General features: G+C 50.6%; 10 protein-coding genes across 10 annotated transcripts; 5 read left to right on the forward strand and 5 right to left on the reverse strand.

Annotated features, from left to right (window-relative positions):
- Positions 1–132: 132 nt before the first annotated feature.
- On the forward strand, positions 133–527 carry VFPPC_14146 (hypothetical protein; the record flags this gene model as incomplete). Its single annotated transcript, XM_018291916.1, has 4 exons — positions 133–145; positions 210–245; positions 302–417; positions 474–527. The coding sequence occupies 4 exons, from the start codon at positions 133–135 to the stop codon at positions 525–527; spliced, it is 219 nt and encodes a 72-aa protein (XP_018140034.1).
- Positions 528–729: 202 nt separating this feature from the next.
- On the reverse strand, positions 730–1553 carry VFPPC_07033 (Sin3-associated polypeptide Sap18; the record flags this gene model as incomplete). Its single annotated transcript, XM_018285964.1, has 2 exons — positions 730–1393; positions 1468–1553. The coding sequence occupies 2 exons, from the start codon at positions 1551–1553 to the stop codon at positions 730–732; spliced, it is 750 nt and encodes a 249-aa protein (XP_018140033.1).
- Positions 1554–1905: 352 nt separating this feature from the next.
- VFPPC_07034 (potassium channel regulatory factor) lies at positions 1906–3028 on the forward strand (the record flags this gene model as incomplete). The annotated part of the gene is made up of 2 exons (XM_018285965.1): positions 1906–2616; positions 2705–3028. 2 exons carry the CDS (start codon positions 1906–1908, stop codon positions 3026–3028), a joined length of 1035 nt encoding a protein of 344 aa, XP_018140032.1.
- Positions 3029–3712: 684 nt separating this feature from the next.
- On the reverse strand, positions 3713–5479 carry VFPPC_07035 (COP9 signalosome subunit 1; the record flags this gene model as incomplete). Its single annotated transcript, XM_018285966.1, has 4 exons — positions 3713–3961; positions 4037–4798; positions 4914–5194; positions 5275–5479. 4 exons carry the CDS (start codon positions 5477–5479, stop codon positions 3713–3715), a joined length of 1497 nt encoding a protein of 498 aa, XP_018140031.1.
- A 1018-nt stretch (positions 5480–6497) lies between these two features.
- On the reverse strand, positions 6498–6886 carry VFPPC_07036 (hypothetical protein; the record flags this gene model as incomplete). Its single annotated transcript, XM_018285967.1, has 2 exons — positions 6498–6804; positions 6861–6886. The coding sequence occupies 2 exons, from the start codon at positions 6884–6886 to the stop codon at positions 6498–6500; spliced, it is 333 nt and encodes a 110-aa protein (XP_018140030.1).
- A 5542-nt stretch (positions 6887–12428) lies between these two features.
- VFPPC_07038 (C6 transcription factor) lies at positions 12429–15752 on the forward strand (the record flags this gene model as incomplete). Its single annotated transcript, XM_018285968.1, has 5 exons — positions 12429–12684; positions 12814–13573; positions 13655–14284; positions 14378–14762; positions 14826–15752. The coding sequence occupies 5 exons, from the start codon at positions 12429–12431 to the stop codon at positions 15750–15752; spliced, it is 2958 nt and encodes a 985-aa protein (XP_018140028.1).
- Positions 15753–16645: 893 nt separating this feature from the next.
- VFPPC_16641 (hypothetical protein) lies at positions 16646–16930 on the reverse strand (the record flags this gene model as incomplete). Its single annotated transcript, XM_018294394.1, has 1 exon — positions 16646–16930. The coding sequence occupies one exon, from the start codon at positions 16928–16930 to the stop codon at positions 16646–16648; it is 285 nt and encodes a 94-aa protein (XP_018140027.1).
- Positions 16931–17565: 635 nt separating this feature from the next.
- Positions 17566–19375, forward strand: VFPPC_07039 (Xaa-Pro dipeptidase; the record flags this gene model as incomplete). Its single annotated transcript, XM_018285969.1, has 5 exons — positions 17566–17612; positions 17663–17715; positions 17785–17911; positions 17963–19060; positions 19165–19375. 5 exons carry the CDS (start codon positions 17566–17568, stop codon positions 19373–19375), a joined length of 1536 nt encoding a protein of 511 aa, XP_018140026.1.
- Positions 19376–19727: 352 nt separating this feature from the next.
- VFPPC_07040 (lectin family integral membrane protein) lies at positions 19728–21090 on the reverse strand (the record flags this gene model as incomplete). The annotated part of the gene is made up of 2 exons (XM_018285970.1): positions 19728–20916; positions 20987–21090. The coding sequence occupies 2 exons, from the start codon at positions 21088–21090 to the stop codon at positions 19728–19730; spliced, it is 1293 nt and encodes a 430-aa protein (XP_018140025.1).
- An 865-nt stretch (positions 21091–21955) lies between these two features.
- Positions 21956–23664, forward strand: VFPPC_18082 (ALG6, ALG8 glycosyltransferase family domain-containing protein; the record flags this gene model as incomplete). Its single annotated transcript, XM_022429740.1, has 3 exons — positions 21956–22032; positions 22156–22922; positions 22997–23664. The coding sequence occupies 3 exons, from the start codon at positions 21956–21958 to the stop codon at positions 23662–23664; spliced, it is 1512 nt and encodes a 503-aa protein (XP_022285152.1).
- Between the last annotated feature and the right edge of the window lie 751 nt (positions 23665–24415).

Here is a 24415-nt window from a genome sequence, read left to right on the forward strand (position 1 = left end):
CTAATTCTTACCTAATCACTCCAGTTTAACCACTCCGAAATCAAGCACCCAACTCCAAGCAATCCATCGCCATCGCGACGACACTCTTTCCACCAAACCACCAACAGAGCCGCCATCTGCCCAAGAGACAAGATGGCGCACCTCAGTACGTCTCCAGAACAAACCAATTGAACCCCAGGAACCAGAAACTAACCCGATGCGCGCGATAGACGTCAAGCCGGACCCGGCTTACCTGAAGCACCAGGGTGCGTGAGATCCCGGACGAATACCTGTTTTCAACGACCTAACATTGTGGAAATAGCTATGCAAAAGACCCGACACCACTTCTTCAGATGGACTCCTCGAACGGCTAGAATCACGTTCATGTATGTGGTTGTTGTGCCTGCCATCTTTGGCTATGTCGCCTACAAGACGGATGTGAGTAGTTTGCTTCTGGGGATGGGAAAACAAAAGGAGGAACTAATGCGTTGCAGGGACTGTATAACTTCCGCGCAAAGAGACGAGGCGATACCATCTACGAGCGATAGATGGGCTGGATGGCAATAGATGTATTAGGACTGTATATAATGGTTTGGGGCGGGAATAGAAACACCTGTTTGACATGACAATTCATGGGGATCGTTTGCAGTGACGATTGACTTCTTTGAATCGCTTTTGTGGGTATATTGAACAAGTACAAGATGCTTAGCTAAGCCAGTTGGAGGGAATGCATGTTCCAAACTCTCCGCTTCACCACCGTCCACCTCCGCCTCGTGGTCGCGAAGGAGGCACGTCCGGCAATCTCTCGCCTCTTCTCCATTCCCCCATTGGCATACTTGCTCCGTGGCCGCCGCGTCTGCCTCCCCTACTTCCACCTCTGCCTTCATGGCCTCCAGGTCGACCGAAGCCGTTTTCTCGACTGTGAAAGCCTGGTCCTCCCCCACCACCACTCGGTCTCCCGCCCCTCCCTTCTCGAAATCCAGCATTTGACTCTCTTCTGGCGGTAGATGCTGGGGCTATAGATCCGTCTCCTAATGGGGGCAAAATAGCGCAGGAAATGTAATCGCCCACTACGAATCGTGCCTCCCCAAGTGTCTTGTCTGAGCTTGAAGCACCCCGTGATGAGCCTCCGACTTCCACAAAGTCCGAGTCGCTGGCGCCTTGTTGATTTTGCCCAATGACGATGCTGCCGAGATCTTTTACAGCGTAGCGCGGATGTGCACTGTTAATTTGACCGACTCCCCGTAGGTCGGGACATACTAATTGGAAAGCTAGCCTTGTCCCGATAGCTGGGTATGGGAGGGCTGATGGTTTGGCGGCGGCCAGTTCCAGAGCGAGCTCGTTTAACGTGCAGTGTGGCCATGTGTAGATGGAGATGTGAGCTGGTAGTGAGCGGCCTGCGAATTCATCCGCCCTAATTGATGATGAAAAAAAGTTGTCAATTACTACATCTCACCTACCGCAATTCAGCTACGATGACATTCTTACCTGAAGAAGCCGCCGCTTCGATAAAATAATTGGAGTAGAAATGGTGCCGGGGGGTCACGGTCCCCATTATCCGAAGCTGAGGACATGATTAGATGGAATTTGCCATGTAACAAGGAATTGGAAATTTCTCATTAAAATCAGTCTTCTCAGGATGACTCGTCGTTGTTGAACATCTGATGTTGGCAATGATACGTTTGTGGTACATCATCGCAAGCAAATGCCAGATTATCCGGCGAATACCCGCAATCGATAGGAAAGCTTCCAACTGACCACCGGAACTCTCCCATCATCAACCTCAACAACATACTCTTGAAACATAAAACCGATTATACAAGCAAGCGACGCCATTTTAAAGCTGTTCATCTACAATTTAGTATCTTCGCATTTTTAATAAACCTCACTAAGCCCACCATATAAGCTTTGCGACTAGGCGCAATCATGGACTTCGCGTCCCTCATGAACAAGGAGCTCTCCAAGGCCAAAACCCCCGCCGACTCATCCAAAAAGTACCTAAAACGATCCGAAATCGAAGAAGAGCGCAAAAAAGCATACCTAGCGGAACAAAAAGCCGCTGAAGAAGAGCGCCAAGCCAAAGCAGCAGCCAAGCGGAAACGAGAGGAAGAAGCCGCCGCCGAGAATGCGGCGCGAGAAGAGAAACGGCGCAAACTAGCAGAGGAGTCAAAGAAGCTACGAGAAGAAAAAGAAGAAGAGGAAGAGCGAGCTAGAAGGAAGAGGCTGGGTCTTCCGGAGCTGGTGAAAAAGAAGGAGGAAGAGGAGGGGGATGCGGTTGACGACGATGACATTCCGGAGGACGAATTGAGAGAGAAGCTGAGAGAGCTGGGACACCCGGTTATGTTGTTTGGAGAGTCGCACGGCGCAAAGTTAAGGCGGTATAGGAAGTTGACGACAGTGATGAGTAGTGGTCCTATACCTACGACGTTGGAGTTGGTGGAGGAGAAGGACATGAAGGTTGGTGGGACGGTGCCCGTGGAGAAGGGCGAGAGGAAGTGGCTGTTTAGACAGCTCGCGAGTTATTTTACCATGGTCCTTACGGAGTATCAGAGGGCTATGGAGGAGGAGAAGAGTGAGACGAGTGCCGGGAAGACGGCGTATAGTGCCATGGTGCAGACAAGAGACAATTTGAAGCCGGTACGTGGAAATGCTTCCCACCCTTTAACACCACAGCTGCAAGTTACCAGGCAGGTGGTAGACTGTCAGTATGCTCACGCACACGCAGCTGTTTCGCAAATTCGAATCCAACGATGTGGACGACTCCCTTCTTGAACCGGTAGTGCAAATCGTGAAAGCGCTCCAAGAAAGGCGGTATGTCGACGCCAACGATGACTACCTGCGTTTGAGTATTGGCAAAGCCGCCTGGCCGATTGGTGTGACCATGGTTGGTATCCACGAGAGAAGTGCTCGCGAGAAACTTCATGACGGCGAAAAGGGCCACGTCATGGGTGATGAGGTTACGCGCAAGATTTTACAGAGCATCAAGCGGTGTCTTACTTTTGCCCAGGTGAGGTGGCCGCCGACAGATTTGAGGCAGTTGATGGGTTAGACTCTGCGGGCGGAGATGGACAACAAGGAACAAACAGTACATGGGTAACAAAGGCGTCACTGATCGGTGGCATTATCCAGGTATGGACGCATATGTACCACCTCTATTGTTGGGACAGGCGGCGTAGATGAGGCTGGTAACATGGTTCCTTGGAGGAAGAATTTTGTGTAGATTTGCAAGACAGACAGCACACATCACAAGGATAGAAACGTGACATGATACCCATGAAGTGGACTATACTCAACTACCTAGGTGGCAGGCTGTCGTTCATCATCCGTGTCTGCATATGATATATTCGTCGTGTAGTAATGGATGCAGATGCAATCGCAGCAGAAGCAGTGATGGTCCCTCGTCATTCCACTGATGCAAAGGGGGGAGAAACAAAGTAAATGAATATCAAAACACAAAGTCATTGTTTCGTCGTTATGCATCAGCTTCCGTGGAACAGTCGTCGTGCCGTCATAGCCGCTCCTTCAGATGGGTTACCCATGCCCGGCACTGAGCACAGCCACAAAGGGAGGAATCTTGTTTCAGGGCAAGATTCCCGTGTTTGCATCAACTGGACCGGTGTGGACCAACCCAGATTGGTCTGCTTCAGTGAACAAACCTTTTGGAGGGACTGTCAACCAAGAACAGAACCTTGATAACTGTGCGGTTGGATATTATGGCCATTCAGGTGTCCAGTCAGCCTTCCATTTCCAGCCCAGTCCCCTGAAAAGGTGGTTGTCTGCTGTCATCATACCATGCCTCGTCCAAACCCGATCCGCTGGGAAGGCCAGGGGTCGCTTTCTTCCCACCAACCACATCCAGTCCAGTAGCAGCAAGGCTGATGCGACGCAATCGTTCCTTAGCTTCCCGCTCGTAGCTCTGGGCAACTTGAAGGGCTTCCTTTTGCATGACAGCTCGGGCATCAGGGCGGACGGCAACTAGAAGCTACAGCAACTGATTAGTATAATGCCGATAGTTTTAAAGGCCCGCTCAAACGCCACAGGGCGGAGTGTGGTATACCTTATTCTTTGCATCGATTCGTGCTTTCAATGCATTTTGGCGTATCATTTCTACCAGTTCGGAACCAATAGATGTTCCTGGCTGAGCAAAGGCTGCGTCGAGACATTCCAAGGTAACGCAAGAGAAGGGGACAAAGTATTGGACAATACATTTGGTACGTATTTTGGAGTAGATGGCAGGGACGTGGTTCTGGAGGTAAATGTCGAGCAGATAATCTGCTCGGGAACCTTCTAATATGGAGAGACAGCTCGAGTATCGACTATTGACGAACAGGCTGATCGCCTTTCGAATATGTGGCTCGTGTTCGAGAAATGTGCGGAACGTCTGATTCTCCAAGACATTTTGTTGAAGTTCCTTCCGATCCATGGTGGCTAGGGCTAGGAGACCACCATAAACGGCGACATCATTTGGACTGGCGATGTGATTATATTCGGTTGGGGACACGGTGAAATCGGTTCTCAGAAACTGCTTTGCTGCGTCCTCGAAACGCTCCAGCCCTAACAAGGCGATCCCAGAGGCGATCCTGGTATATGCTTGAAGTGACTTTTCGTCGTCACCGTTTTGCACGGATGTGATCTTGCCAATGTTGTTCAAGACCATGGCGTAGTCCCGACGGTGGAGCGACACGTTGGCAAGATGCATGCCACAGTCGATGATATGCTTGGTGGTGCTGACATCTTGTCGCATCCTTGTATAGGCGTCGGTGGCTTCAGACAGCTTTCCAATGCTTTCAAAGTGTTTGCCGAGGTCCTCGTTACCCATCTGTATGGTTTACAATTAGAAACCTTATTTCCGTTGGTCATGACGTGGTAGACTGGCCGAGAGCTCGGAAAGGAAAGGTGCACAGTGGGCAGGGCACTGGATGGGAAGTTCTCACCCGAATGCTCTCTTTAATGAGATTATTTCTGTATCCTTTTAGTTCGCCCTCCAGCCTCGCCGTCTCGGCCTTGTTTGCCATCTCGGTCTGCTCTATCCATGCATCGTCTCTTTGCGCTTCGGGGTCATTTGGGGCAACATTCCGAACAGCATCCCAGGCATCCCGGTAACGGTTGACATCGTTCCCTGTTTTGGCTTCATTAACGGCAGCTTTCAGAGCTTCAACACAAAGTGGTGCAGAGCTTTGTCCGATTAAAAACAGGCGATCGAATCGAGTACGGCCTTGTGCGCCCAAAGGTCAGTGTACTATTTCACTCTTGAATATGACTTGGCTGCGAAGAACGATAGTTGGGGTATCGTACCGACATAATTTTGGAGATAGAGGTCGAGATCGAGCTTCGGTAATTCTGGTACAAAAGATTTGCTGTTAGCCATTTTGATCATGAAAGAATGGATGCTCAAACGAGCGGAGTGGTGGGGAGGGGAGCTCTGAATACCATTGACTACAACGCCTCCCAAGTTGCTCTGCTTGGTCATGAAGCTGAGAACCGCGTCCGAAGCTGCCATGACGACCGAGGAAGCCAGCTTTAATGCCAGACAAGCTTGATGTGTCTCCGATCTTGAAGGGTGACAAGGTTGACGTTGGGCCAACAAGGCGTGTGAAGTTGACTGCTGAGTGGTGAATGCTGCCTTGCAGCTGTTTGGTGCAGTGACGAACCAGGTTGGACTGGTGGACCCAGCTGAACCATCAAATGTTTGGTCAATGCGTGTTCACGCTCATTTGATGTCATATGGCGGGAACATTGAAGGAGGGGCAGCGTCTGGCTGGGCCGTTGAAGCACTGTCTGGTGCAGGTTCCAGCCTCAGGGTGGGTGAAAGGACTTGCACTGTGGACTCAGCGGGGCCACAGCAGGCAATAATGTTGGCTGGCCTCAAGAATCAAGACCCCAAGTTCAGGTCAAATTATTACACCAGTGTAATAATTTGGACCTGACATAGCCCAAACACACGAAAGCATGTGACTATAGCAATTGCTTAATTCGTACCTGGTTGACGAAATGGGTATTTGTTTTGGGGATCGTCCTGATGCAGCAGTCACCAGACCAGACATGTCCGTGCCAATCCACATAGAGCCATATCCAAACTCTTTCAATGTTCTAGTCAATGTTGGCAAAAACGACGCCCCAAAGTATTTGCAAGTCAAGCATACGGACAGGCGTATCCAATCTTCGCTTCGCTTCGCCCCCGTCGACAATACCGAGAGCTATCGGTAAATTTAGACATAAGTTCGGCTCGTTTGCTATATAAACTGTGGTGGCTGTGGCGAGCCGCATTACGCTGAGCCTCCAGATGTCCGTCCTTCTTTACCACAAAGTTTAACCTAACCTCAAGGACGAGGGAGACTGTTTTTTTGGGCTCACCTCACTCTCACTTGATGTTCTTGATGTTCGTACATCGTACCCGTACGTGGTGAAACGGTACCGATATTCGTCTACTTACCTACCTAGGTAGTCAAGACGGCTGCCTATCTCGCTCGAGAGTGAGTAAACTGCACAACTGCTTTATCTGCCCCCTTACTAAATAACTAGGTGCTGAGTCTATACCTGGCAAGCGTAGTCAAATATTCTGTAAGCCAGAGAATAGTATCCATACCCTCGTCCTGTGTGTCTGGACCCCAACTTTTCGGCTCTGTAGTGCGAATGCAGGGATACCTCCCACACCTTCTCTTCGATCCAGCTTGGCGATCTGCGACAAAAGGGGCATACTTAAGTACCACGCGTGTTTGGATGTACATGCCCAGAACGACACAGCCCTCGTCCTGATGGGCTAAAACTTGTCCCGTCGCCAGGTACAGTAGACTGCCAAAAATGAGACATCGTTTCTTCTCAAGACTTTCTGGCCCTTAGTTTCGGATATTTGCCGGAATCATTCCAGAGAATTTACCTGCAAGACAGAGAAAGTCTGTAAAGGCATGGCCTTGTGGTACCAAAATTCTCTTCTACATCTCAGAAGTGTGGGAAAAAGCCCTCGGGGATCGTATTCCATGTCGTTTGCCCTACATTAGTATGATGACAGTAGCTGCGGTACGAAAAGAGAAGCAATACTGTCACCACAACCAACCAGGTAATGACAGATGTGAAGACAGGGGGATGGGTTCTTCCTGCATCGGTAAACAGACCGGAGCTCGCCAAACAACTGTGAAAGACAAGACTCGTGGTGCGGAACGGCATCTACCCACTCATGCTCTAGCTCATGTTACTCGTCTGGTTGCTTGAACATTGGAGTATCAGCACGGAGTTCGCAGCCTCCAGGGTCAACATCAAATTAGATAGCAGCAGACTTCTGAGGCTTCCTATTTTGGCAAGTCCCTAGGACTACGCCACGCTCAGCGATAGGGACAAAGGGGAACGTGCCAGGTCGCTAGTTGGGCCAGACCCGTCCTCTCGGCTCATACGGCATCGTAGCTTGGTTTGGAAGTGGGCGGCATGTCACAGCCTTTCCTTGTTGAGCGGGGGGCATATCAGATAATCCTGCGTTGCTGTTGGTCCGTTGCGTGGCCTCGTACTCCGATACAGATACCTGAATTGACTTTGAGGATAAATCTCGAAGGGTAGCCATGAGGCAGTGCAAAAAAACCGAGACAGAAATGACCAGTGACAAGATCGAACAGTGTGAAGACTGTCGCACTTGGAACGGTGAGGCGCTGATGCCTGACCAGTCGGGAGGAAAGTGCCGCATTGAACATGGCTGTAAGGGTTATTTGATGTTTATCCTAGATCGAAGCCCTGATCGCTGTGATCCTAGTGTATTGTCTTGGTCGTATGGTTCACCCAGATTCCTAATTTATTACCATGCTAGAAATGCGAACACCGGCCTCTGGATGGCTCTAATAAGTAATAAACCTGCTAGCTTTGGTCATCAATGTAGCTAAAGTCTCCCCCAATATACATACTGCCAATTGAGCCTCTCCCCAAAAAATGCCCTGGGAATTCTGAAGCCAATATGTCGACAATATGCATGCTTCTAGCACGAGTCTTGGCGCGGATGCGAAGTGATGTAATGCACCAAGTTCGATCGGAATTTCTTGCCGGTGGTCGCACACTGGAGCAATGTAGGTCCATATCTCGCTTGGTGAGGTTCTCCATTAAACAGCAATCTGTTCCATCAGTTGACGATGTCAGACGTCCAAAGCGGCGCCGTTGATAATGAGGCCGGGGCTTTCACCCGCCAAACCGTAAAGAACCTTAACACAAAACTCAAATAGAATAAATACCTCTGTTCTCTTTGCATTGAACTCTCATAATGCCGCCACAACATCCACGCAACAGACTCTTCTCACGAGGCTTGACTCACAGCTGCTCTTCCAGGCCTAGTTAATTGGCCTTGCAGGTGCCCATGCTAGGCCCAGGACTGTCACCGACCGCTCAGAACTACTTGACACCAGACTCAACACTCAATGGTGGCAGTGGCTTCTTCGTTTCTTTGCATCGGCTGCCGTCTCAGCAGAACGAGGCGGTAGTTCGCTTGTCAATGTATCTCGCGACACGGAGCATCAATTCCTGTGTAGTAGCCAGCAAGCACTCGATTTCTCTGTCTGGTAGAAGAGGGGATACCGACTGACGGAAAGAACTCGCAAATTCGGCCATACTCTTCGCCATGTTCCTCTCGGGCCCCCAAAAAGCCTTTTGCCACTCGGAGCCAGATCCACCGAGTAATACGGAGTGTGTGGACATGGAATCAGCTTCTGCGCCAAACAACCCTAGTGACCCGTGTTAGCCGGTAAAGGGGCACTGGGACGTTTGGGCCTTGTCCCGGCAAAGCTACGGTGGTGGCTTTTGGGAGGTTTCTGATGCTGAGTGGTTTGACGCCACACAATCGGCCAAGCCTTGGATCTTGCAAACCCCCAGGATGAATGCGCCATTCCAATCTTTACTGCCCAATTTTATTCCCGGCCGTTAGTGGTACTTGCCTGTAATTCCGGTCGATGTCAGTAAAATTGAATACGGGACTAGTTATTCGTGGGTTAAAGGTGACGTAACCGCAGTGTATGTAAGCCATACAATGCGCTTGCGTCAGCGCCTATGAGTTGAAAGCTTCAGACTGCTTGCTGTTAAATGCCCCAGTGCTTGTTGTCGCGCTTGTTTGATGCGATAACAAGTGGCTAAATCAAATCGTCGGCCTGGGCCGTCTGGGCCTTGACATGGATGACCCTCGACTTCTTTTCTGGGTATGGAGTTGGAGGTTGCTCCATACATCGTCTTCCTGTGACAGCCTTCCATTCCAGTCACCAGGTGGCCTGGGAAGATAGCGTCCGATTTGAAGCCATAGGCTACTAAGACATGGGAAACCTGGCCCTGTCATCCCAGAAGCGATCGTATGGTCAGCGTTAATAGATGCTAAAGTCACTCCTCGGTGATGTGTTACTGCCATGTTGCATAACAAGCACAATTCAATTATGCCGTTCCAACAAAAACAACATCTTCAGCTCTAATTTGAGCTGGTGATTGAGCAGATGTATGACCAGACGAGCCATTCATAGAGAGCTTCATGCCGACATATTGTATCTGGTTGGGTTACGTTAGATGCACCGGATTGGGTTTTCTGTCAATATTCGAATCGTTAGGTAGTTAGACAAGTGAAAATAGGTATGGGCCAAAATTATCAACACTCGGCATCTTCCAACGGGACATGTTTTGCTGTCGATTCAGTACACTTGACACTTTATTCCCGGCCTGGAGCACCATACCACCGGATTTTGAAGTTGGGAGCCCCATGCCATGCAATCACATAGGCACCTGGCTGTGTTGGACACGGCTCTCTTTGTGTCATCCAGGGAGGTATACAACCCTTAGCGATAGGCACTGAAGCGCCGTTTTTGCATCGTATCGCTCATTGTTTGGCGTGTCTGAATAGTGACTAAGTGAATCTGATATTGCGCACGGCCTCCGTCTTGCAAGCCTTCCTCGACCATGAGTTGTGTCGCAGTTTGTTTAGTCTTCCAGAGACTGCATTTTGGAAATTCAGGCCCTAAATCCACGAACCATCTGATATCGTGTGCAACATGTGGGCCACCTCGAAAGAGGGCATTGTGGTGTTGCCAGAAGAAGCTGTACTCTTGTAATAGCGTCGAGAGCATGGCCCCAGAAACAGCGCCAATCTGAGTTCAGCAAGGAAAGAGTTCAAGTCCACGTCAGAGTAGGGTGATTTCTTTCCCCGAAACTTTTCCATTTCCCGAAGTTCAACATGCCTTTGGGGTCCTCGTGCCGGGGTATTGGGTCATGATTCTCCATTCTCCAGACCAATGGGTTCTGGTCTTGTATAGTGCGTGCCTACCTTGGAACAATCCAGTTTGGTTTGTTCCGGTGGATGGTGTGGAAGTTGAAAGACCTGGGTCCCGGTCATAGCTAATAGGGTGTTTACCTTCTCATCCTCACCCAGGACATTTATTCTTTTGGTAGATGGTGAGCTATTGCGTGACGTAAAGCCATTCTGAGGCTGGCAATCATACTCCTTGATCGCGACCGACGTAGACTATTCTGCTCATATTGCATTGTGGTAAGTAGCCTGACAAGCAGGCTTCTCAATGACACCGCTGTTCCCATTTGGCGAGCCCTTTGGCGAGGAGGGTTGTATTCCCAGTGTGTGGCTCATTGGCCGCTTCTTGTAGGAAGCCCCCCAAGTAAATGCAGTCTGGTACTTGTTGCTCACGCAAGTTGCCTCTCTTGCTGCATCCCACTTCACGGTGGCCCCGCTCGGTCCCGTTATTACCGCCAGGCACTACGGCATGGTGGTGTAGGGATGTGGATATGGTGGCACGGAGTCCTCCGTTTCTCTCGCCAACAGAAAGACTTTTGTCTCGCACCCAGCAAGTTCTCTCGGATGGCATGAGTGGGTAGTCGTACGTGGACAGCTTTGGACTCCTTGTTTGGACTCGAGGGCCTTAAACAGGGCGATGGATGCAGACAATACGTACCTAGGTAGTTTGTTGCCTGTGCCCTCTGCCGTTGACCTCGTCTGCTGCCGTGTCTGCTGTTCCTATGAGCCACAGTGTGTTGTGTATTCGAATTGAACCATGTGGAGTCAAAGACGCTCTCCGATCACTTGGGCTCGACCTCATCATTCACAGCTCGCTTCTCTTTTCACGGGTGTTGGTGAAAGGCCGCCGCTGGTGTCATGTTTGACTGGTCGTATCTCCTTCAGCCGTAGGTGTGTGCGTCGGCGCGGAAAGTCCGGTTTGCCGTCAGAGAACTTTTGTGGCAGAACAGGCACTGATAGTTTTGAAGCCGATTGTGTTTGTAATTGCACTGTGGACTAGATCCGTTGCTCGGAGAGGTCAACTGGTGCAACGGTGATATGGAAACGGGCAACGGTCACCGGTGCTTTCCAACGTCGAGGGGTGATAATTGACCAGAACATTGAATCTTTGAAAGGCTGGCAGCTGCTCACTCCATTCACGTCTGATCCCACATGCAATCATTAGTCGGGAATGTGGTCGCTGTCTGCTGGCACATGGGGGGGGATCGCTCCTGCCGCCGCCAGGCCAGTTGCTGCTTTCCGCCAATTCCCCCCAGTGCCATCTTCACCTCCATGCCGCCCTATTCTCTGGTTGAGCAGGCAGGTACATGTACGCCCCCGATGCACCACCCAGGCGCAGTCCAGGTTTCAATGTTCCGATGGCTGCCCCCAGCCCGGCCAGGCCCCAGAGGCCCATCTCAGTGGCTCAGAGGTCAGTCGCCCACATGCACTGGCTGGTGAGTCCCTCCAGTCCAGTCTGGTCAACGGTCCGTCAACGGTCTTGTGGCTCCATATCCAGGGCCCGTTTGATTCGATGTCTGGTCTAGTGCCTCCATGTCTTCCCAACGCACCCACCAGCAGAGACCAGTTGACGCTGCTTGATCTCTCCCAGCCAGCCAACCAGTCTCTGGTTTATCTCCCCAGCCTGTCCCGACTGTCCCTGTCCCCTGTCCCTACAGTCTCTCTGCCTCTGCCTCTGTCTCTAGTTCCTCCAGTCTGCTTGGCTTTCTCACCCTTCCCACAACTTGATCCCAATCGCCATTCTTCATATCGCCCGTTTCCAATATTGAGCATCGAGGCTCTTTGCGCCCGTCTGATGGCCTAGATTGCCAGACACCGGGGCAATTGGGATACGCGCTGCCCTCGGCTTCGCACCCCGGATCTGCATCTACATCCGCATCTGCATTGTCGTCGTCGTCGTCGTCGCTCTTCGCTCGTCGTCCTCACCCCTCAGTGCAGACCACTGTCGACCAGACCCGACCACATCCTGCGACTCCCCCTACCTCGACTGCATCACTCTGCTATAGGCCATCCTTTCGACTGTGCTACACCTTGGCTTTCGACTTTCTACTCTGCGAATGACCCATTTTGTTTGTCTTATACTAGACTCTTGCGCATGATTGCTTAACCTGATTCTCACATCCCATCCGAGGGCCGCAGCTTTCAACGCCCGCGACCCCATATCCGACGCCCTGCTCTCCAACTTATCACGACACTCACCATGGCGACGGAAATATCAGAGGATGACGCCGGGGCGTTGTCCGTCAGTGACTGGCAAATACCTGATGTCCCGTCGCCAGCTGACAGCTCCAAGTCGGACACCGAAATCGACGAAAAAGCCAGTTCTGACCCAAACGCCCCTTCGCAGCCAATACAAAAGCGTCGACGAGTTACTCGCGCTTGCGATGAATGCCGCCGGAAGAAGATTAAATGTGATGGGAAACAACCTTGTACCCACTGCTCAGTCTATAGTTATGGTATGAAATGCTGCTCTACTCTCCTATTATGTGCTGAATCAGGAGGGAGAACCCTGCTCGATATCCCAAACTCGGCTCATGTAGACTCAAATTGCTAACAGCCTGCTCTCATTTCTTTGGCGCCAACAGAATGCACATATGATAAGCCCTCTAATCGCCGAAGGAATCCCGCACCACAGTACATCGAAGCACTAGAGAGCAGACTGCAACGAGCCGAGACTCTGCTCCGCAAATTCATGCCTGATGTCGATTTGGCTGACCCAAACCTGGACCCGGCTATTCAACAAGAGTTTCATAGTCGTGAACAGGCCCGCGCTGGCTCTGCAAAAATGCGACAGGGCCCAGGCTCCGGCCCACTTCCTGAAGATGCTGGGGATGCAAAGCTCATGACCATGATTGATTCGATAGGACAACTTGATTTGGACGATAAGGGCGGATGGGATTTTCATGGTACCTCGTCCGGTGCGGTCTTCTTAAAGCGAATGAAGGAGCATTTCCGCGGTCTTCTTGGCCCGACCAGCAAAGCGCCATTCTTGCCACGACCTGAACGTTCATCCGGTCTCACTGCACTCGACACACCTTCTCCAGCTGCTGGCGCATCGCCATACTCGGCTATTTCGGCCTACCCCGAACTCCCACCAAAAGACGTTGCTCGGAAACTCTGTTATTATTCCCTGAGCTGCGCTACTTGTTTGGTTCGCATCATCCACATACCCACATTTTACGAGAAGTTTGAGCAAGTGTACGACAGACCTATCGAGAGCCTAAATCAGGAAGAAACCCATTTTCTGGGCCTTGTTCATGCGGTCATTGCATTGGGTTGTATGTATAACAACCTGGAAGACTCCAATCCGTCTGCCGGAGGTTATAAGGCTGCAATTGAAGAAGGGTAAGTTGAAAGCCTGTTTCTGTTTCTTTCTTTCTATCCGTTGTGAATTCTGAGGCACAAGATTGACATGACCTGGTATAGGCTCAAATATTATCGTGCCGCAAAAAGCCTATTACAGGATCTCGCCGACTGTCGCGACATTGTTTCGCTACAAGCCCTTTTGTTCATGACGCTCTTCCTCCAAGCCACATCAAACCTCAGTGCCTGCTATTCCTTTGTGGGTATCGCTTTGCGTTCAGCATTGCGTATAGGTCTTCATCGGCACCTGGAACACGAAAAGATTGGGGTGGTTGAACAAGAAGTCCGCAAGCGAGTCTTTTACGTAATTCGACAGATGGACATTTACGTCTCGACCATGCTCGGTTTCCCACTGCTTTTAAATATTGACGATGTCGACCAACCATTTCCGACCGAAGTTGACGACGAATTTATCACCAATACGGGCATCATGCCGCCGCCTCTTGGCACACCCTCCTTCTTCGAAGCCTTCAATGCTCACACTCGCCTGATGGAGGTGCTTGGCAAAATTGCCAAGTTTGTGTATCCAATGCACGTGCAAGGTCAACCTTCTGGAAAGGATGATAACGGTACAACATCATGCCTAATTAGTTACGGGCGCATCAAGGAAATCGAGGCCGATCTCCAAACGTGGTATGAGAGGCTACCAGAGATGTGGCGACCGAGCCCAGACGGGCCAATAGAAGTTGTTCGGTAAGAAGCAATCTATCCTCAACTACTGTCATATTGCTGTTTTATGAAGGTTACATTTGGATTTCAATGTGTGATTCTAATACCATGTCGCAGGGTACGGCACCTATTACGTTTCGCATATGCACACGTGCAGCTTGTTCTATACCGACCTTTTCTCCATTATATATCCCCCCGACACAGTCAAGGAACAAAAGTCGACGAACTATCGTATGCGTGTGCGGCTGCCGCCGTAAGTGTGTCACGTAACATCGTACATATTGGCCTGGAGATTCGAAAGCAGCGTGTCTTGAGTGGGCCATACTGGTTCATGCTGTACACGGAATTCTTTGCTGTGCTCTCTCTCGTATTTTATGCCATTGAGAACCCCGATAAACCCGGCTCCCACGAAGTTTTAGCCGATGCTCATGCTGGACGACAAATGATTGCCGACTTGGCAGACAAGAGCCTGTCGGCGGATAGAGTCACAAAGGCATTAAAGGTTGGCAAAAATTCGTGTGTAATACTCAGCCTAGCATACAAATTACTGACAAAGCCTCCTTAGGTTCTTTTTGATCAGCTTCCCGAAAGACTGGAACAAGCCCGATCGGCAAGACCTGCAGGCAATTCCAGGAAGCGACCTGCTGCTGGATCCAAGTCTGGGTCCACCTCAACAACACAACCAAGCATCAATCAAACTATGTCAGCAACCAGAGCTGAAGACTTCATCCGAAGCCGCAGCGGCGGCATTGGCGGGCCATTTGGAACACCCAATTCTCGAGGCTCTGCTGATGGTAGTATGGGCCAGTCATCTGACCAGAGCTTCCCCGATATTCCATTTTCCGGCAGTATGCATGATATTCTGCCTATGGATTTGTCCTCCCGAGCGACTCCCGATTCAACCAGCACTGCAAGCAGCGCTCATCGACACGCCTTCTCTTCACAACCGCTCAACGCCCACGCAATACATAACCCTGTGAACAAGCTGGACTCTCTAATGTTTCCATCAGAGGATCCATTTGCGTACCCCAATCAACCTATGATGGAGCTGGGCTTTCAACCAAAGGCAGATGCACCGGGGATCACCATGGCTGCGCCTAATGCCTCATTTTTCTTTACCGGGTCATTTGAGGAAATGGGTGATCAAATTCTAGGACAGCCTCCGCCATACATGACTCCGCAACAGCAACCTCAACACATGGGCATGGCTGGAACTATGTACGATCCGCAGAGCATGATGGCGTTGCATAGTGCTCAGCAGCAGAGCAGCCGAATGCAACAACAAGCCATGCAGCAGCATCACCACCAGCAACAACAACAACAGCAGCAGCAGCAGCAGCAGCAAGGCGGAGGGTTCTTTGCGAGCTTTCGTCGTGCTAGAGCGGATCGGCAACAAGAGAGGCAGATCGAGCAGATGTTCACACAGCAGGGCATGCAGGCAGATTGGGGAAGCTTCTTTGGTTCCGGGAGAGGTGGCTTCCAAGGAATGTGATTGTTTACCACCAGCACCACCACATGATACCCATTTTCCTTTGATTTCATGGTGTAAGGACATGGAGCGAATGACACCCCTTTGCGGGAATCTTTACGGGATTTTCTTTTATCTTTTTCTGGTGAAAACTCATTTTTTTTTGTTATGGCATGACAACCTGTGTTGGGGGCGTAGCGAGATGTGACTTTACATGTCGTGCTCGCTGCTTGGTCGATTTGGAACCTGGATGAGGCTTCATTGGAGTTGAATTGGGAGCCTTGGGACACGACAAATGTACGAAAGAATTGAAGTGATGCCAGATGCGAACTGGCGTGTAATGGGACATGCACAGCGAGAGCAGGAGCACACACGGATTACACAAGTACCAGGAGTCGTGAAGATGATAAAACAAATACACCTAGCTAGCTTGGGACGGAGATGTTGAAGGAATTGACTTGGTTGGTGAGCGGGAGTCTGGAGCAGAGGTTGACTTGTATATACCTAGGGGGAGTAAGAATTTACGAGCACATGGAACATTTCCAATAATTACGCTGCCACGATGCCATTACGCAATCTGGTTGTGATTTTGCTAGGAGTGATGAGAGTAGGCTTCTGAAGGGGTCAATTGTTCAATTGCCCCAGCCATCACCAAGAGACTCTGGCGCCTTGGAATACGGGATCCAAATCCACGGCAAAAATACAGCTACTGGTATTTCCGGCTCTTCGCCGAGTCCAATAACAAAATTTTGCTCCCAGTGCCCGTCCATGAAGGCCCGACTGAGATTTGGTGGCAGCAACTTAGCGCGTGGTACGTCATGCTGCCGCATCGGCACCGAGCACAGTTCACGGGGCTGACACGAGATGAGACCAGAGACGAAGGGCGGCTGGAGGCGCTGGTGGAGAACGGAAAGGAGTCAATTGACCAGACAGAGGTGCAGACATAATGTGAAGATGCTCGGACCTTTCCTCGGGGTGTTGCAGGTTTTAGAGTTTGGAGTTTGGATGCTGGCTGTGTTTGAGGGTATAGCAGGCAACGGAATTGGTCGTGAGAGGCAAGTTTCAAAGGGACAGAAAGTAGGCGATAGATGATTGCTCGACCACGAGCTGCTGAGGACCAATTTCATCTCTATGAGTGCGAGGTGCTCGTCACGTTGAATGTGGAAGATTCTAATGGGACGTGCTAGCATTGCGTTTACCATTGGCAGAAATCTCACGGCGTCTCAAATCTGGTGTCACGCCTCCAATTGTGAATGACAGATGGTCTCTTGGGTGTACAGTAAAGTCGCACCTGGGCAGTGATTTTGCTTGCACTCCATATCCGCCAATGTGGAGGAGAATGGGGTGGAATAAACCGTGTGGAGGACAGGAACTTGCACAACCACCAAACCAGACAAGTCCAGTCATGAATGAACCAGGGATCAGATAGCAAACCCCACCAACACTTCAACACCTGCTATTGTAGGCAATTGTTTACGTTTTAGTTGCGATTCCCCAGCTGTCAGCACCAAACGAGCATTGGATCGCGCAACTCGCCTCAAGGGCCTGGTCGTCATCCGGTTTCGCACGTGAGGGGAAGAGGAGAGTCACCCGCTCAACAGGATTGAAAGCTGTCATCATAGCCGCAATAAGGAAACAAGGTGTGCAATCCGCGAGACCTGCTGTGTTGTTTCTCACGGCACGATACAAACCAGCTCATATACAAGGTCGTTGGAGTAGATATATGCAGGTGGAATTGACGCCACGGTAATACGGTACACTGGATTGCACTTGAGCCACTTGGACCAGTGATACAGCCGTAAGCTTGTTTGGATATACATACACATACGCATACACTATGGAGATGGACTACGATTTAGTTCTGGAGGATGAGTTTGACGCCCTGTGAGTACCACATGAGAATTGATAAAGACACCTGCTAATGGAACAGATAGGTGTTTGGATGTCAGGGGAGAGGATGCTTCGTCTTCAAAGATCAAATATCCCGGTACGAGTCACTGATTCAGACTTCCAACCACTATCAACTTCCTGCTACATTGAAGCTAACCCAACATAGCAAAATTACACGCTCGCAAAGTCGTCAAGGAGCTAGGTGTCCACGACGGCCTCATATATCTCCCCGGTCAACCAGAGATCCAACTAGAGGACTCAGACCAACCGCAGCTCTTCCGCCAGCGACGATAGTATGTATCTCCAGCGGATCCCCTATTCAGAAGTGCTGACATTGTTCCAAGCTTCTTCTACATCTCCGGCGCCAACTTTGAAGACTGTGCCGTGACATACGAAATCGCACACGACAAGCTCACGCTATGGATTCCGTACATCGAGCCCCGTCAGGTCCTCTGGTTCGGTTCCAAGCCCTCCGCAGGGGAATGCAAGCGGCGGTATGATGTCGATGAGGTGAGATACACGACACAGCTGGGCAAGTTCCTCCGCAGCTATGCCGCGTCGCCTTCATGCCCTGTGACATACATCCTTCATCCGAATCAGGCTCCCGACCTGGGCCATGGAACACAAGCACAGCTGCGTCTCGATCACACTCGACTGCTGCCGGCTATGGACCGCGCCCGGGTCATCAAAACGCAGTATGAAATCGCCATGATTCGTCGCGCGAATGATATTTCTAGCGCGGCGCATCGCACCATCGCAGAACGTCTCTTGCGTCTTAAGAATGAACGTGAGATTGAGGCCATTTTCCAGGCTGTGTGTATCGCTAGTGGGACGAGGTCGCAGGCGTATCCTGTGATAGCTGGCTCGGGCGCCAACGGCTCGACTTTGCATTATAACGAGAATAATGCGTCGCTCAGGGGGAAGCAGTGCGTTGTGATTGACGCTGGTTGCGAGTGGGATTGCTACGCTAGTGACGTTACGCGTACGTTGCCGCTGTCGGGGTCGTGGCCGCCGAGGGCTGCTGCCGTGCATGCTATCGTTCAGCGCATGCAGGATGAGTGTATTGCCATGGTTCGTCCTGGACAGATGTGGTATGAGGTTCATTTGCATGCTGCGTCGGTTGGGCTGGACGGTCTGCTCAAGCTGGGCATCTTGAAGGGCGAGCGTGGGGAGGTTGCTCGTGCTGGCACCGTTTCAGCATTCTTCCCGCATGGTTTGGGACATCATGTGGGATTGGAGGTTCACGATGTGTCTGGCACGTTGCCCCTGGCTGTGACAAAGGGCCATGATGCGCAGCTGGAGTTTGGGAAGAGGACGACGGTGACGCCCTCAATGCTTGCTGATATGATGCGGATGAAGCGGTTTGGGGACATGGTGGGTGTTGAGGAGAGGAGGAGACAGCGCTTGCAGCCGAATATGATTGTTACGGTTGAACCGGGAATGTGAGTAAATCTGCTTGGCCGTTGGGAGTTATTGCGCTGCACGAGACACTTGTCGACGCGAGGGGCTCTGTGTTGTTGTGTTGCATATTGCTAACAAGAATCAGCTACTTTTGCCGCGAATATCTAGAGGGTTACTTCCGGAGTGACCCTGTTCACCGACAATTTATCGACTGGGATGTCCTCGAAGACTACTATGCCGTCGGTGGTGTTCGTATTGAGGACGATATCCTTGTGACTGAGGATGGGTATGAGAACTTGACGACTGCGCCCAAGGGTGATGAACTGTTGGATGTCATCAATAAGGGAAGGAAGTAGATATCTTGTCTTATACGGCCGGCCTGATGCATGGTACCATGTACATCATATAGTCTCAGCAGAATTTTCATCTAGAACAGTTGGGCATTGGAAATTTGAATTGCTATAAACCGATGAAATGCAACATCCACATCTTCACTCCGCAACTGTCTATTCAAACCCCCCTCTTTCTTTTCATGTCCAAATGCGCCTCAGTGTAACCACGACAATTACCACTCAACTTTGCTGAAGTATACAAAAGGTCATTCATTCGTCTCCCTCGCAAAACATTATCGCCGTCTAGTTGCGCCCCCACCCACATCAATCATTCTCCGTTACGTCCCGCGTCAACTGTCCGCACTCTCTTGGCCCCTTACAAATACTTCTTGGGGCTGTTCGCTCTACGACGCTTATACACCACATATCCTGCCACCAGGAGGATTTGTGTGCCGACAAAGAAGAACATCAGCTTTCCGTGGCCGGGAATACTATCAGTCAAAGCAGCAGTGAGGTGACGGTGGTGCTGGTGCAAGTTGGCTTCGACCGTCTCTCCGTGAGTAGCAAGCTTCTGCCTCATGTCGTGGTGCATGCTGTGAATTTCAGTTTCGAGCTCCTTAATCTTGGACTGGAGATCGCCAATTTGACGAATAGCAGCAAGCTCGTGGCGCAGAGAATCAAACGCCTTCTTCATCTCATCGTGTCGAGCCTCGTCCATCTGGTGGTGTTTCGATACGGAGTTGTAAACTCCGGTAATCTGGTGACTGACAGACTGGAGGCGGTTATGAAGATCCTGGAATTGTTCCATAGAGGTTTTGTAGACCTCGGCAGGCCGGTCGGGGATGGTGTTGCCAACCCCGTCATTCTTGTTTTGCTGACCTTGCTGTGCCTGGTTATGGTCGGGCTGCTGGTGTCGAGAGCCGTACTGTTGGCTGTTATCTCCAGAAACCGTTGAGTCAGACATGACAACGAGCTTGAAGACTTCGAAAGAGTCGGGCTTATCGGGAGTGGCAGCCGTTATACCAAAGTGGTATCCCGCGGGAAGCGAAACCTTGTCCGTCTCGAAGCATAGATGGCCGTCAATCTCGACTTTGAAGCTTGAAACAGTTTGGCGAAGTTTCAGCTGTGATGGACGACCAAGGTTGCGGTAGAAGTAGTTGCACTGTCCAAATGCGAGTTTGTCCACGTTAGGTTGTGACACGTAGTCTACATTGCCATCGTTCAGGAAACCACGGATCATGCCACCAGCACCACCATGTGTATCAATAACCAAGGCCAACCCGTCAAATTTTCCAGCAGTATAGACGCTGTTGGTACCAACTTCCTCCCTACCTCGCCTCACAAACCAAATGTTCAAGTTTCCGCCCGCTCGGTCTGGTCCACTGGCACGGAAGTCCACATCTGCCACCCAGGTTGAGCGCGTAAGAGGTGAATCCGACCAGATCGATGATCGTTGATTGCCCGGGTCCATTGGTGTAAGAATGACCTTGTTGGACAGGAGCTCTGGCTGGTTGGGCTGGCCAGCGATTGTGAAGTGAGGAATCTTTCCATCACCAGCACCCAGGCTACAGAAAACACGCGATTCGGTCAATTATGTGCAATGGCAATCTCACAGTGTGACTGGAACCAACTTACCGACCAGAATGGCCAAAGCTGAGCTCATTGATTAAGACTTGTGCTTGCGAGAGACCCGCGGCGATCAGCGCCGCCAGGACTATGGATTCGCCAAAGAATCGCATGGTAGTGGTATCGTGAATTATGCCAGCCACAAAAAATATATACAATGAAGATTCTGGCTGCAGAGTCGGAAAGCTTCTCGTAGATCAACGTCGTCCGCCAGCCCAGCTGGGTATGCTGTACAGAACAGTTTTGGGTGATGGAGAACGACTTGGTCGCTCACGATTGCCCCAAGGCGTCTTCGATTCGGTCGCGCGGTCGTTGTAGCTCAGACAAGAGAGTCCAAATAAAAATCTACTCAAAAGAAAAGGAATTGCCGTGCTAGGTCACCCAAAACAAGACAGGCGGTGTCTGAACAAGCGACAAGAAGGACGAGAGTTGAGGTCAAGACAAAACAGTCGAGTGGACAGATCGATGACATTAATCGATCACCTTACGGCAAGTGAGACGCTGGCACCTGCTCACCGTGGCCTCTTTCTGTCTTGGCCAGCAAACCTGACACGGGTCCAGGGCAGGAAGCTCCCACTGAGCTTTCCCCAAAGTCCCGATAAATCAGGGTGTTCCAGCAGCTGATTGGTTATGGCGTTGACCAGACCCCCAAGTTCCCAATGTCAGGGGCTACCCTCCAATGACCCCGGCCCAGTCTTCTTCGGTCTGGTACGTACCTGTTGGCCCTTTCAGGTCCATGTCAGTCCGTTGTGGAGCTTACCTTGCACTGGCCTCGCGACTTCACTCCTTGATCGCGACCTGACAACGATTTCGACATTCTTGTCGCGCTCGCCATTGTCCGCCCGCCAGTCGATGCAGGACGATCCGAGGGCATAGAAGCTTATTTAGCGGCTGCTGTTTCCGACCACGTGCCATGAAATCGCTTCAGGTGCACTATTAGCAGCCCTTCTCCCCTCGACTCCTAGCAACTTCGACACAATGGCAGAGTCATATCCCACGCTGACCCAGTGCGCGGTTGTCGCCGCTGCATTCAAGGTCCTTTTATTCCCAACCTAGTATGTCATTTCTAGCTCTTCTGTTTGTCATAAACTCCTGTACAGCCTCCTCAGTCTCAACAGCGCCCGAACCCACTGTCATCTGGATTATTTCGACTTCTTGTCCGGCTAACTCGTTCCCAGCAAATCTACAGATTTCGAGGTTCACCGCAACTGGCTTGCCATTACCAACAGCCTTCCCGTTTCCGAATGGTACTACGAAAGAACCTCAGAATGGACGCTCGATTATCCTCCGTTCTTTGCATACTTCGAGTGGGTTCTTGCGCATTTGGCTCGATTGGTAGACCCCGCCATGGTCAAGGTCTACAACCTAAATTACGAGAGCTGGCAAACCGTATACTTTCAGCGAGCAACTGTTATAGGGACTGAACTATTGCTAGCTTACGCTCTCCAGCTTTTTATCGACTCAACGCCAATGTTGTCGAGACGGGCGGCTCAAGTTGCCGCGCTGTCGATCTTTCTCTCGCCTGGGTTGTTGATTATTGACCACATTCACTTCCAGTACAATGGATTCATGTACGGTATCCTGCTGTGGTCATTGGTGCTGGCTAGGTGCAAGTCCACGCTTCTTCAAAGTGGTCTTATTTTTGCCGCACTTTTATGCTTCAAGCACATTTATCTCTACCTTGCCCCAGCCTACTTTGTGTTCCTTTTACGAACGTATTGCCTATCAGCAAGGTCATACTTCCATATCAAGTTCCTGAACTGTGTCAAGTTGGGACTGGGCATTATCTCTATTTTCGCTACAGCATTCGGACCGTTTGCACTGATGGGGCAAATCCCACAATTGTTGAGCCGGCTCTTCCCCTTTGCCCGCGGACTTTGTCATGCATACTGGGCTCCAAACGTGTGGGCATTGTACTCGTTGGCAGACCGAATTCTAATACATCGTACGTATGCACATGAATCAGTACAGAGTCCTTGCCCTGTGTGTTTGTAATACTTTTCTAACGTCCAGTTCTAGTTGCCCCCAGACTCGGCCTTGCTGTGAAGTCGGAAGCGCTGCAAAGTGTCACTCGTGGTCTTGTAGGTGATACTGCCTTTGCAGTTCTACCCGAGATATCTCCTAGATTGTGTTTCATTTTGACTTTGTTCTTTCAATGCCTGCCTCTCCTAAAACTTTTCTTCGCTTCCAACCCCTCATGGGAAGCCTTCATCGGTGCCGTCACTCTTTGTGGGTATGCATCCTTTCTCTTTGGGTGGCATGTCCACGAAAAGGCTATTTTGCTCGTCATTATTCCCTTCAGTGTCATCGCACTCCGGGACAGAAGACATTTGGGCGCCTTCCGGCCTCTGGTGGTAGCGGGTCATGTTTCTTTGTTCCCGTTGCTTTTCACGCCGGCAGAATTCCCCGTCAAAACCGTTTACACAATTTTCTGGCTGGTTCTGTTCTTGATGGCGTTTGACCGGCTGGCGCCGGCTTCAAACAAGCCGAGAGTCTTCCTATTGGATCGATTCAGTACATTGTACATTGCGGTGAGCATTCCGTTGATCGCATACACGTCGTTGATCCATCAAGTTATTTTCGGAAAGAGTTATGAGTTCCTTCCACTCATGTTCACCAGCTGCTACGCGGCGATAGGGGTTGTTGGTAGTTGGGTGGGATACATGGTGGTGTATTTTACGTCGTGAGAACAACATAGAAAGGCATGGGTTATAAAAAGTTGAGACCCGGCGGTCTCGAGTGTTTGTTGATACCCACAAAGTTAAAAATAGATGTGCAAAAGAATAAAGAGTAATCGCATAGGTTCGTTGTGGTGATCCTTTTGTGTTGCGCTATGGTATTTCAATGACAACGCTGAATAAGTCAAAGAATGGACGAAAAGGCGAAAAGGCAATAGTGGGGGGGGGGGGGGGGGGGGGGGGCGGGGTCAGATGCTTGACCATTCCACGTGTACAGAGTCAGGCAAAGCAAATAAAAAAAGCAAGTTGACATTTGAAGGCAGGGCTGATGGCTTGCTTGGGCAAGAGCAACCCAGCGGAGTCCCAAGGCCAGCTTCAGGCACGCTCATGGTTTTGGCAGTCACATCAGGATAATGTCGCCACAAATAACCCTGGAAAAGCCCAACCAAATCGTGTACAACACGTCAATAGGGCTCTAAGATTTATACACGTGGGAATTAATTGGCCGTCACCAAGCCGGAAGCTAAGCAGAGCCCATTTAGGTGACACTCGGCATTCACTTACAAGTGCCGACTTGAACCTGGGGGGGATCTCTGACGACATGGAAACAATCGGGGACTATAGCATAACGTGGTAATTTGGTTGCAAAATTAATGGTTGTGACTTCGAGTCAACAAATCAAGTGATTTGGTGCTGTTGTGGAAGCATGAATCTGCAAGCAACGCCAAATGTCATTCTCCAGGAGGTAATTTCGGTCCGA

Source organism: Pochonia chlamydosporia, chromosome 7, assembly GCF_001653235.2.
Source record: "Pochonia chlamydosporia 170 chromosome 7, whole genome shotgun sequence".
Classification (NCBI taxonomy): domain Eukaryota; kingdom Fungi; phylum Ascomycota; class Sordariomycetes; order Hypocreales; family Clavicipitaceae; genus Pochonia; species Pochonia chlamydosporia.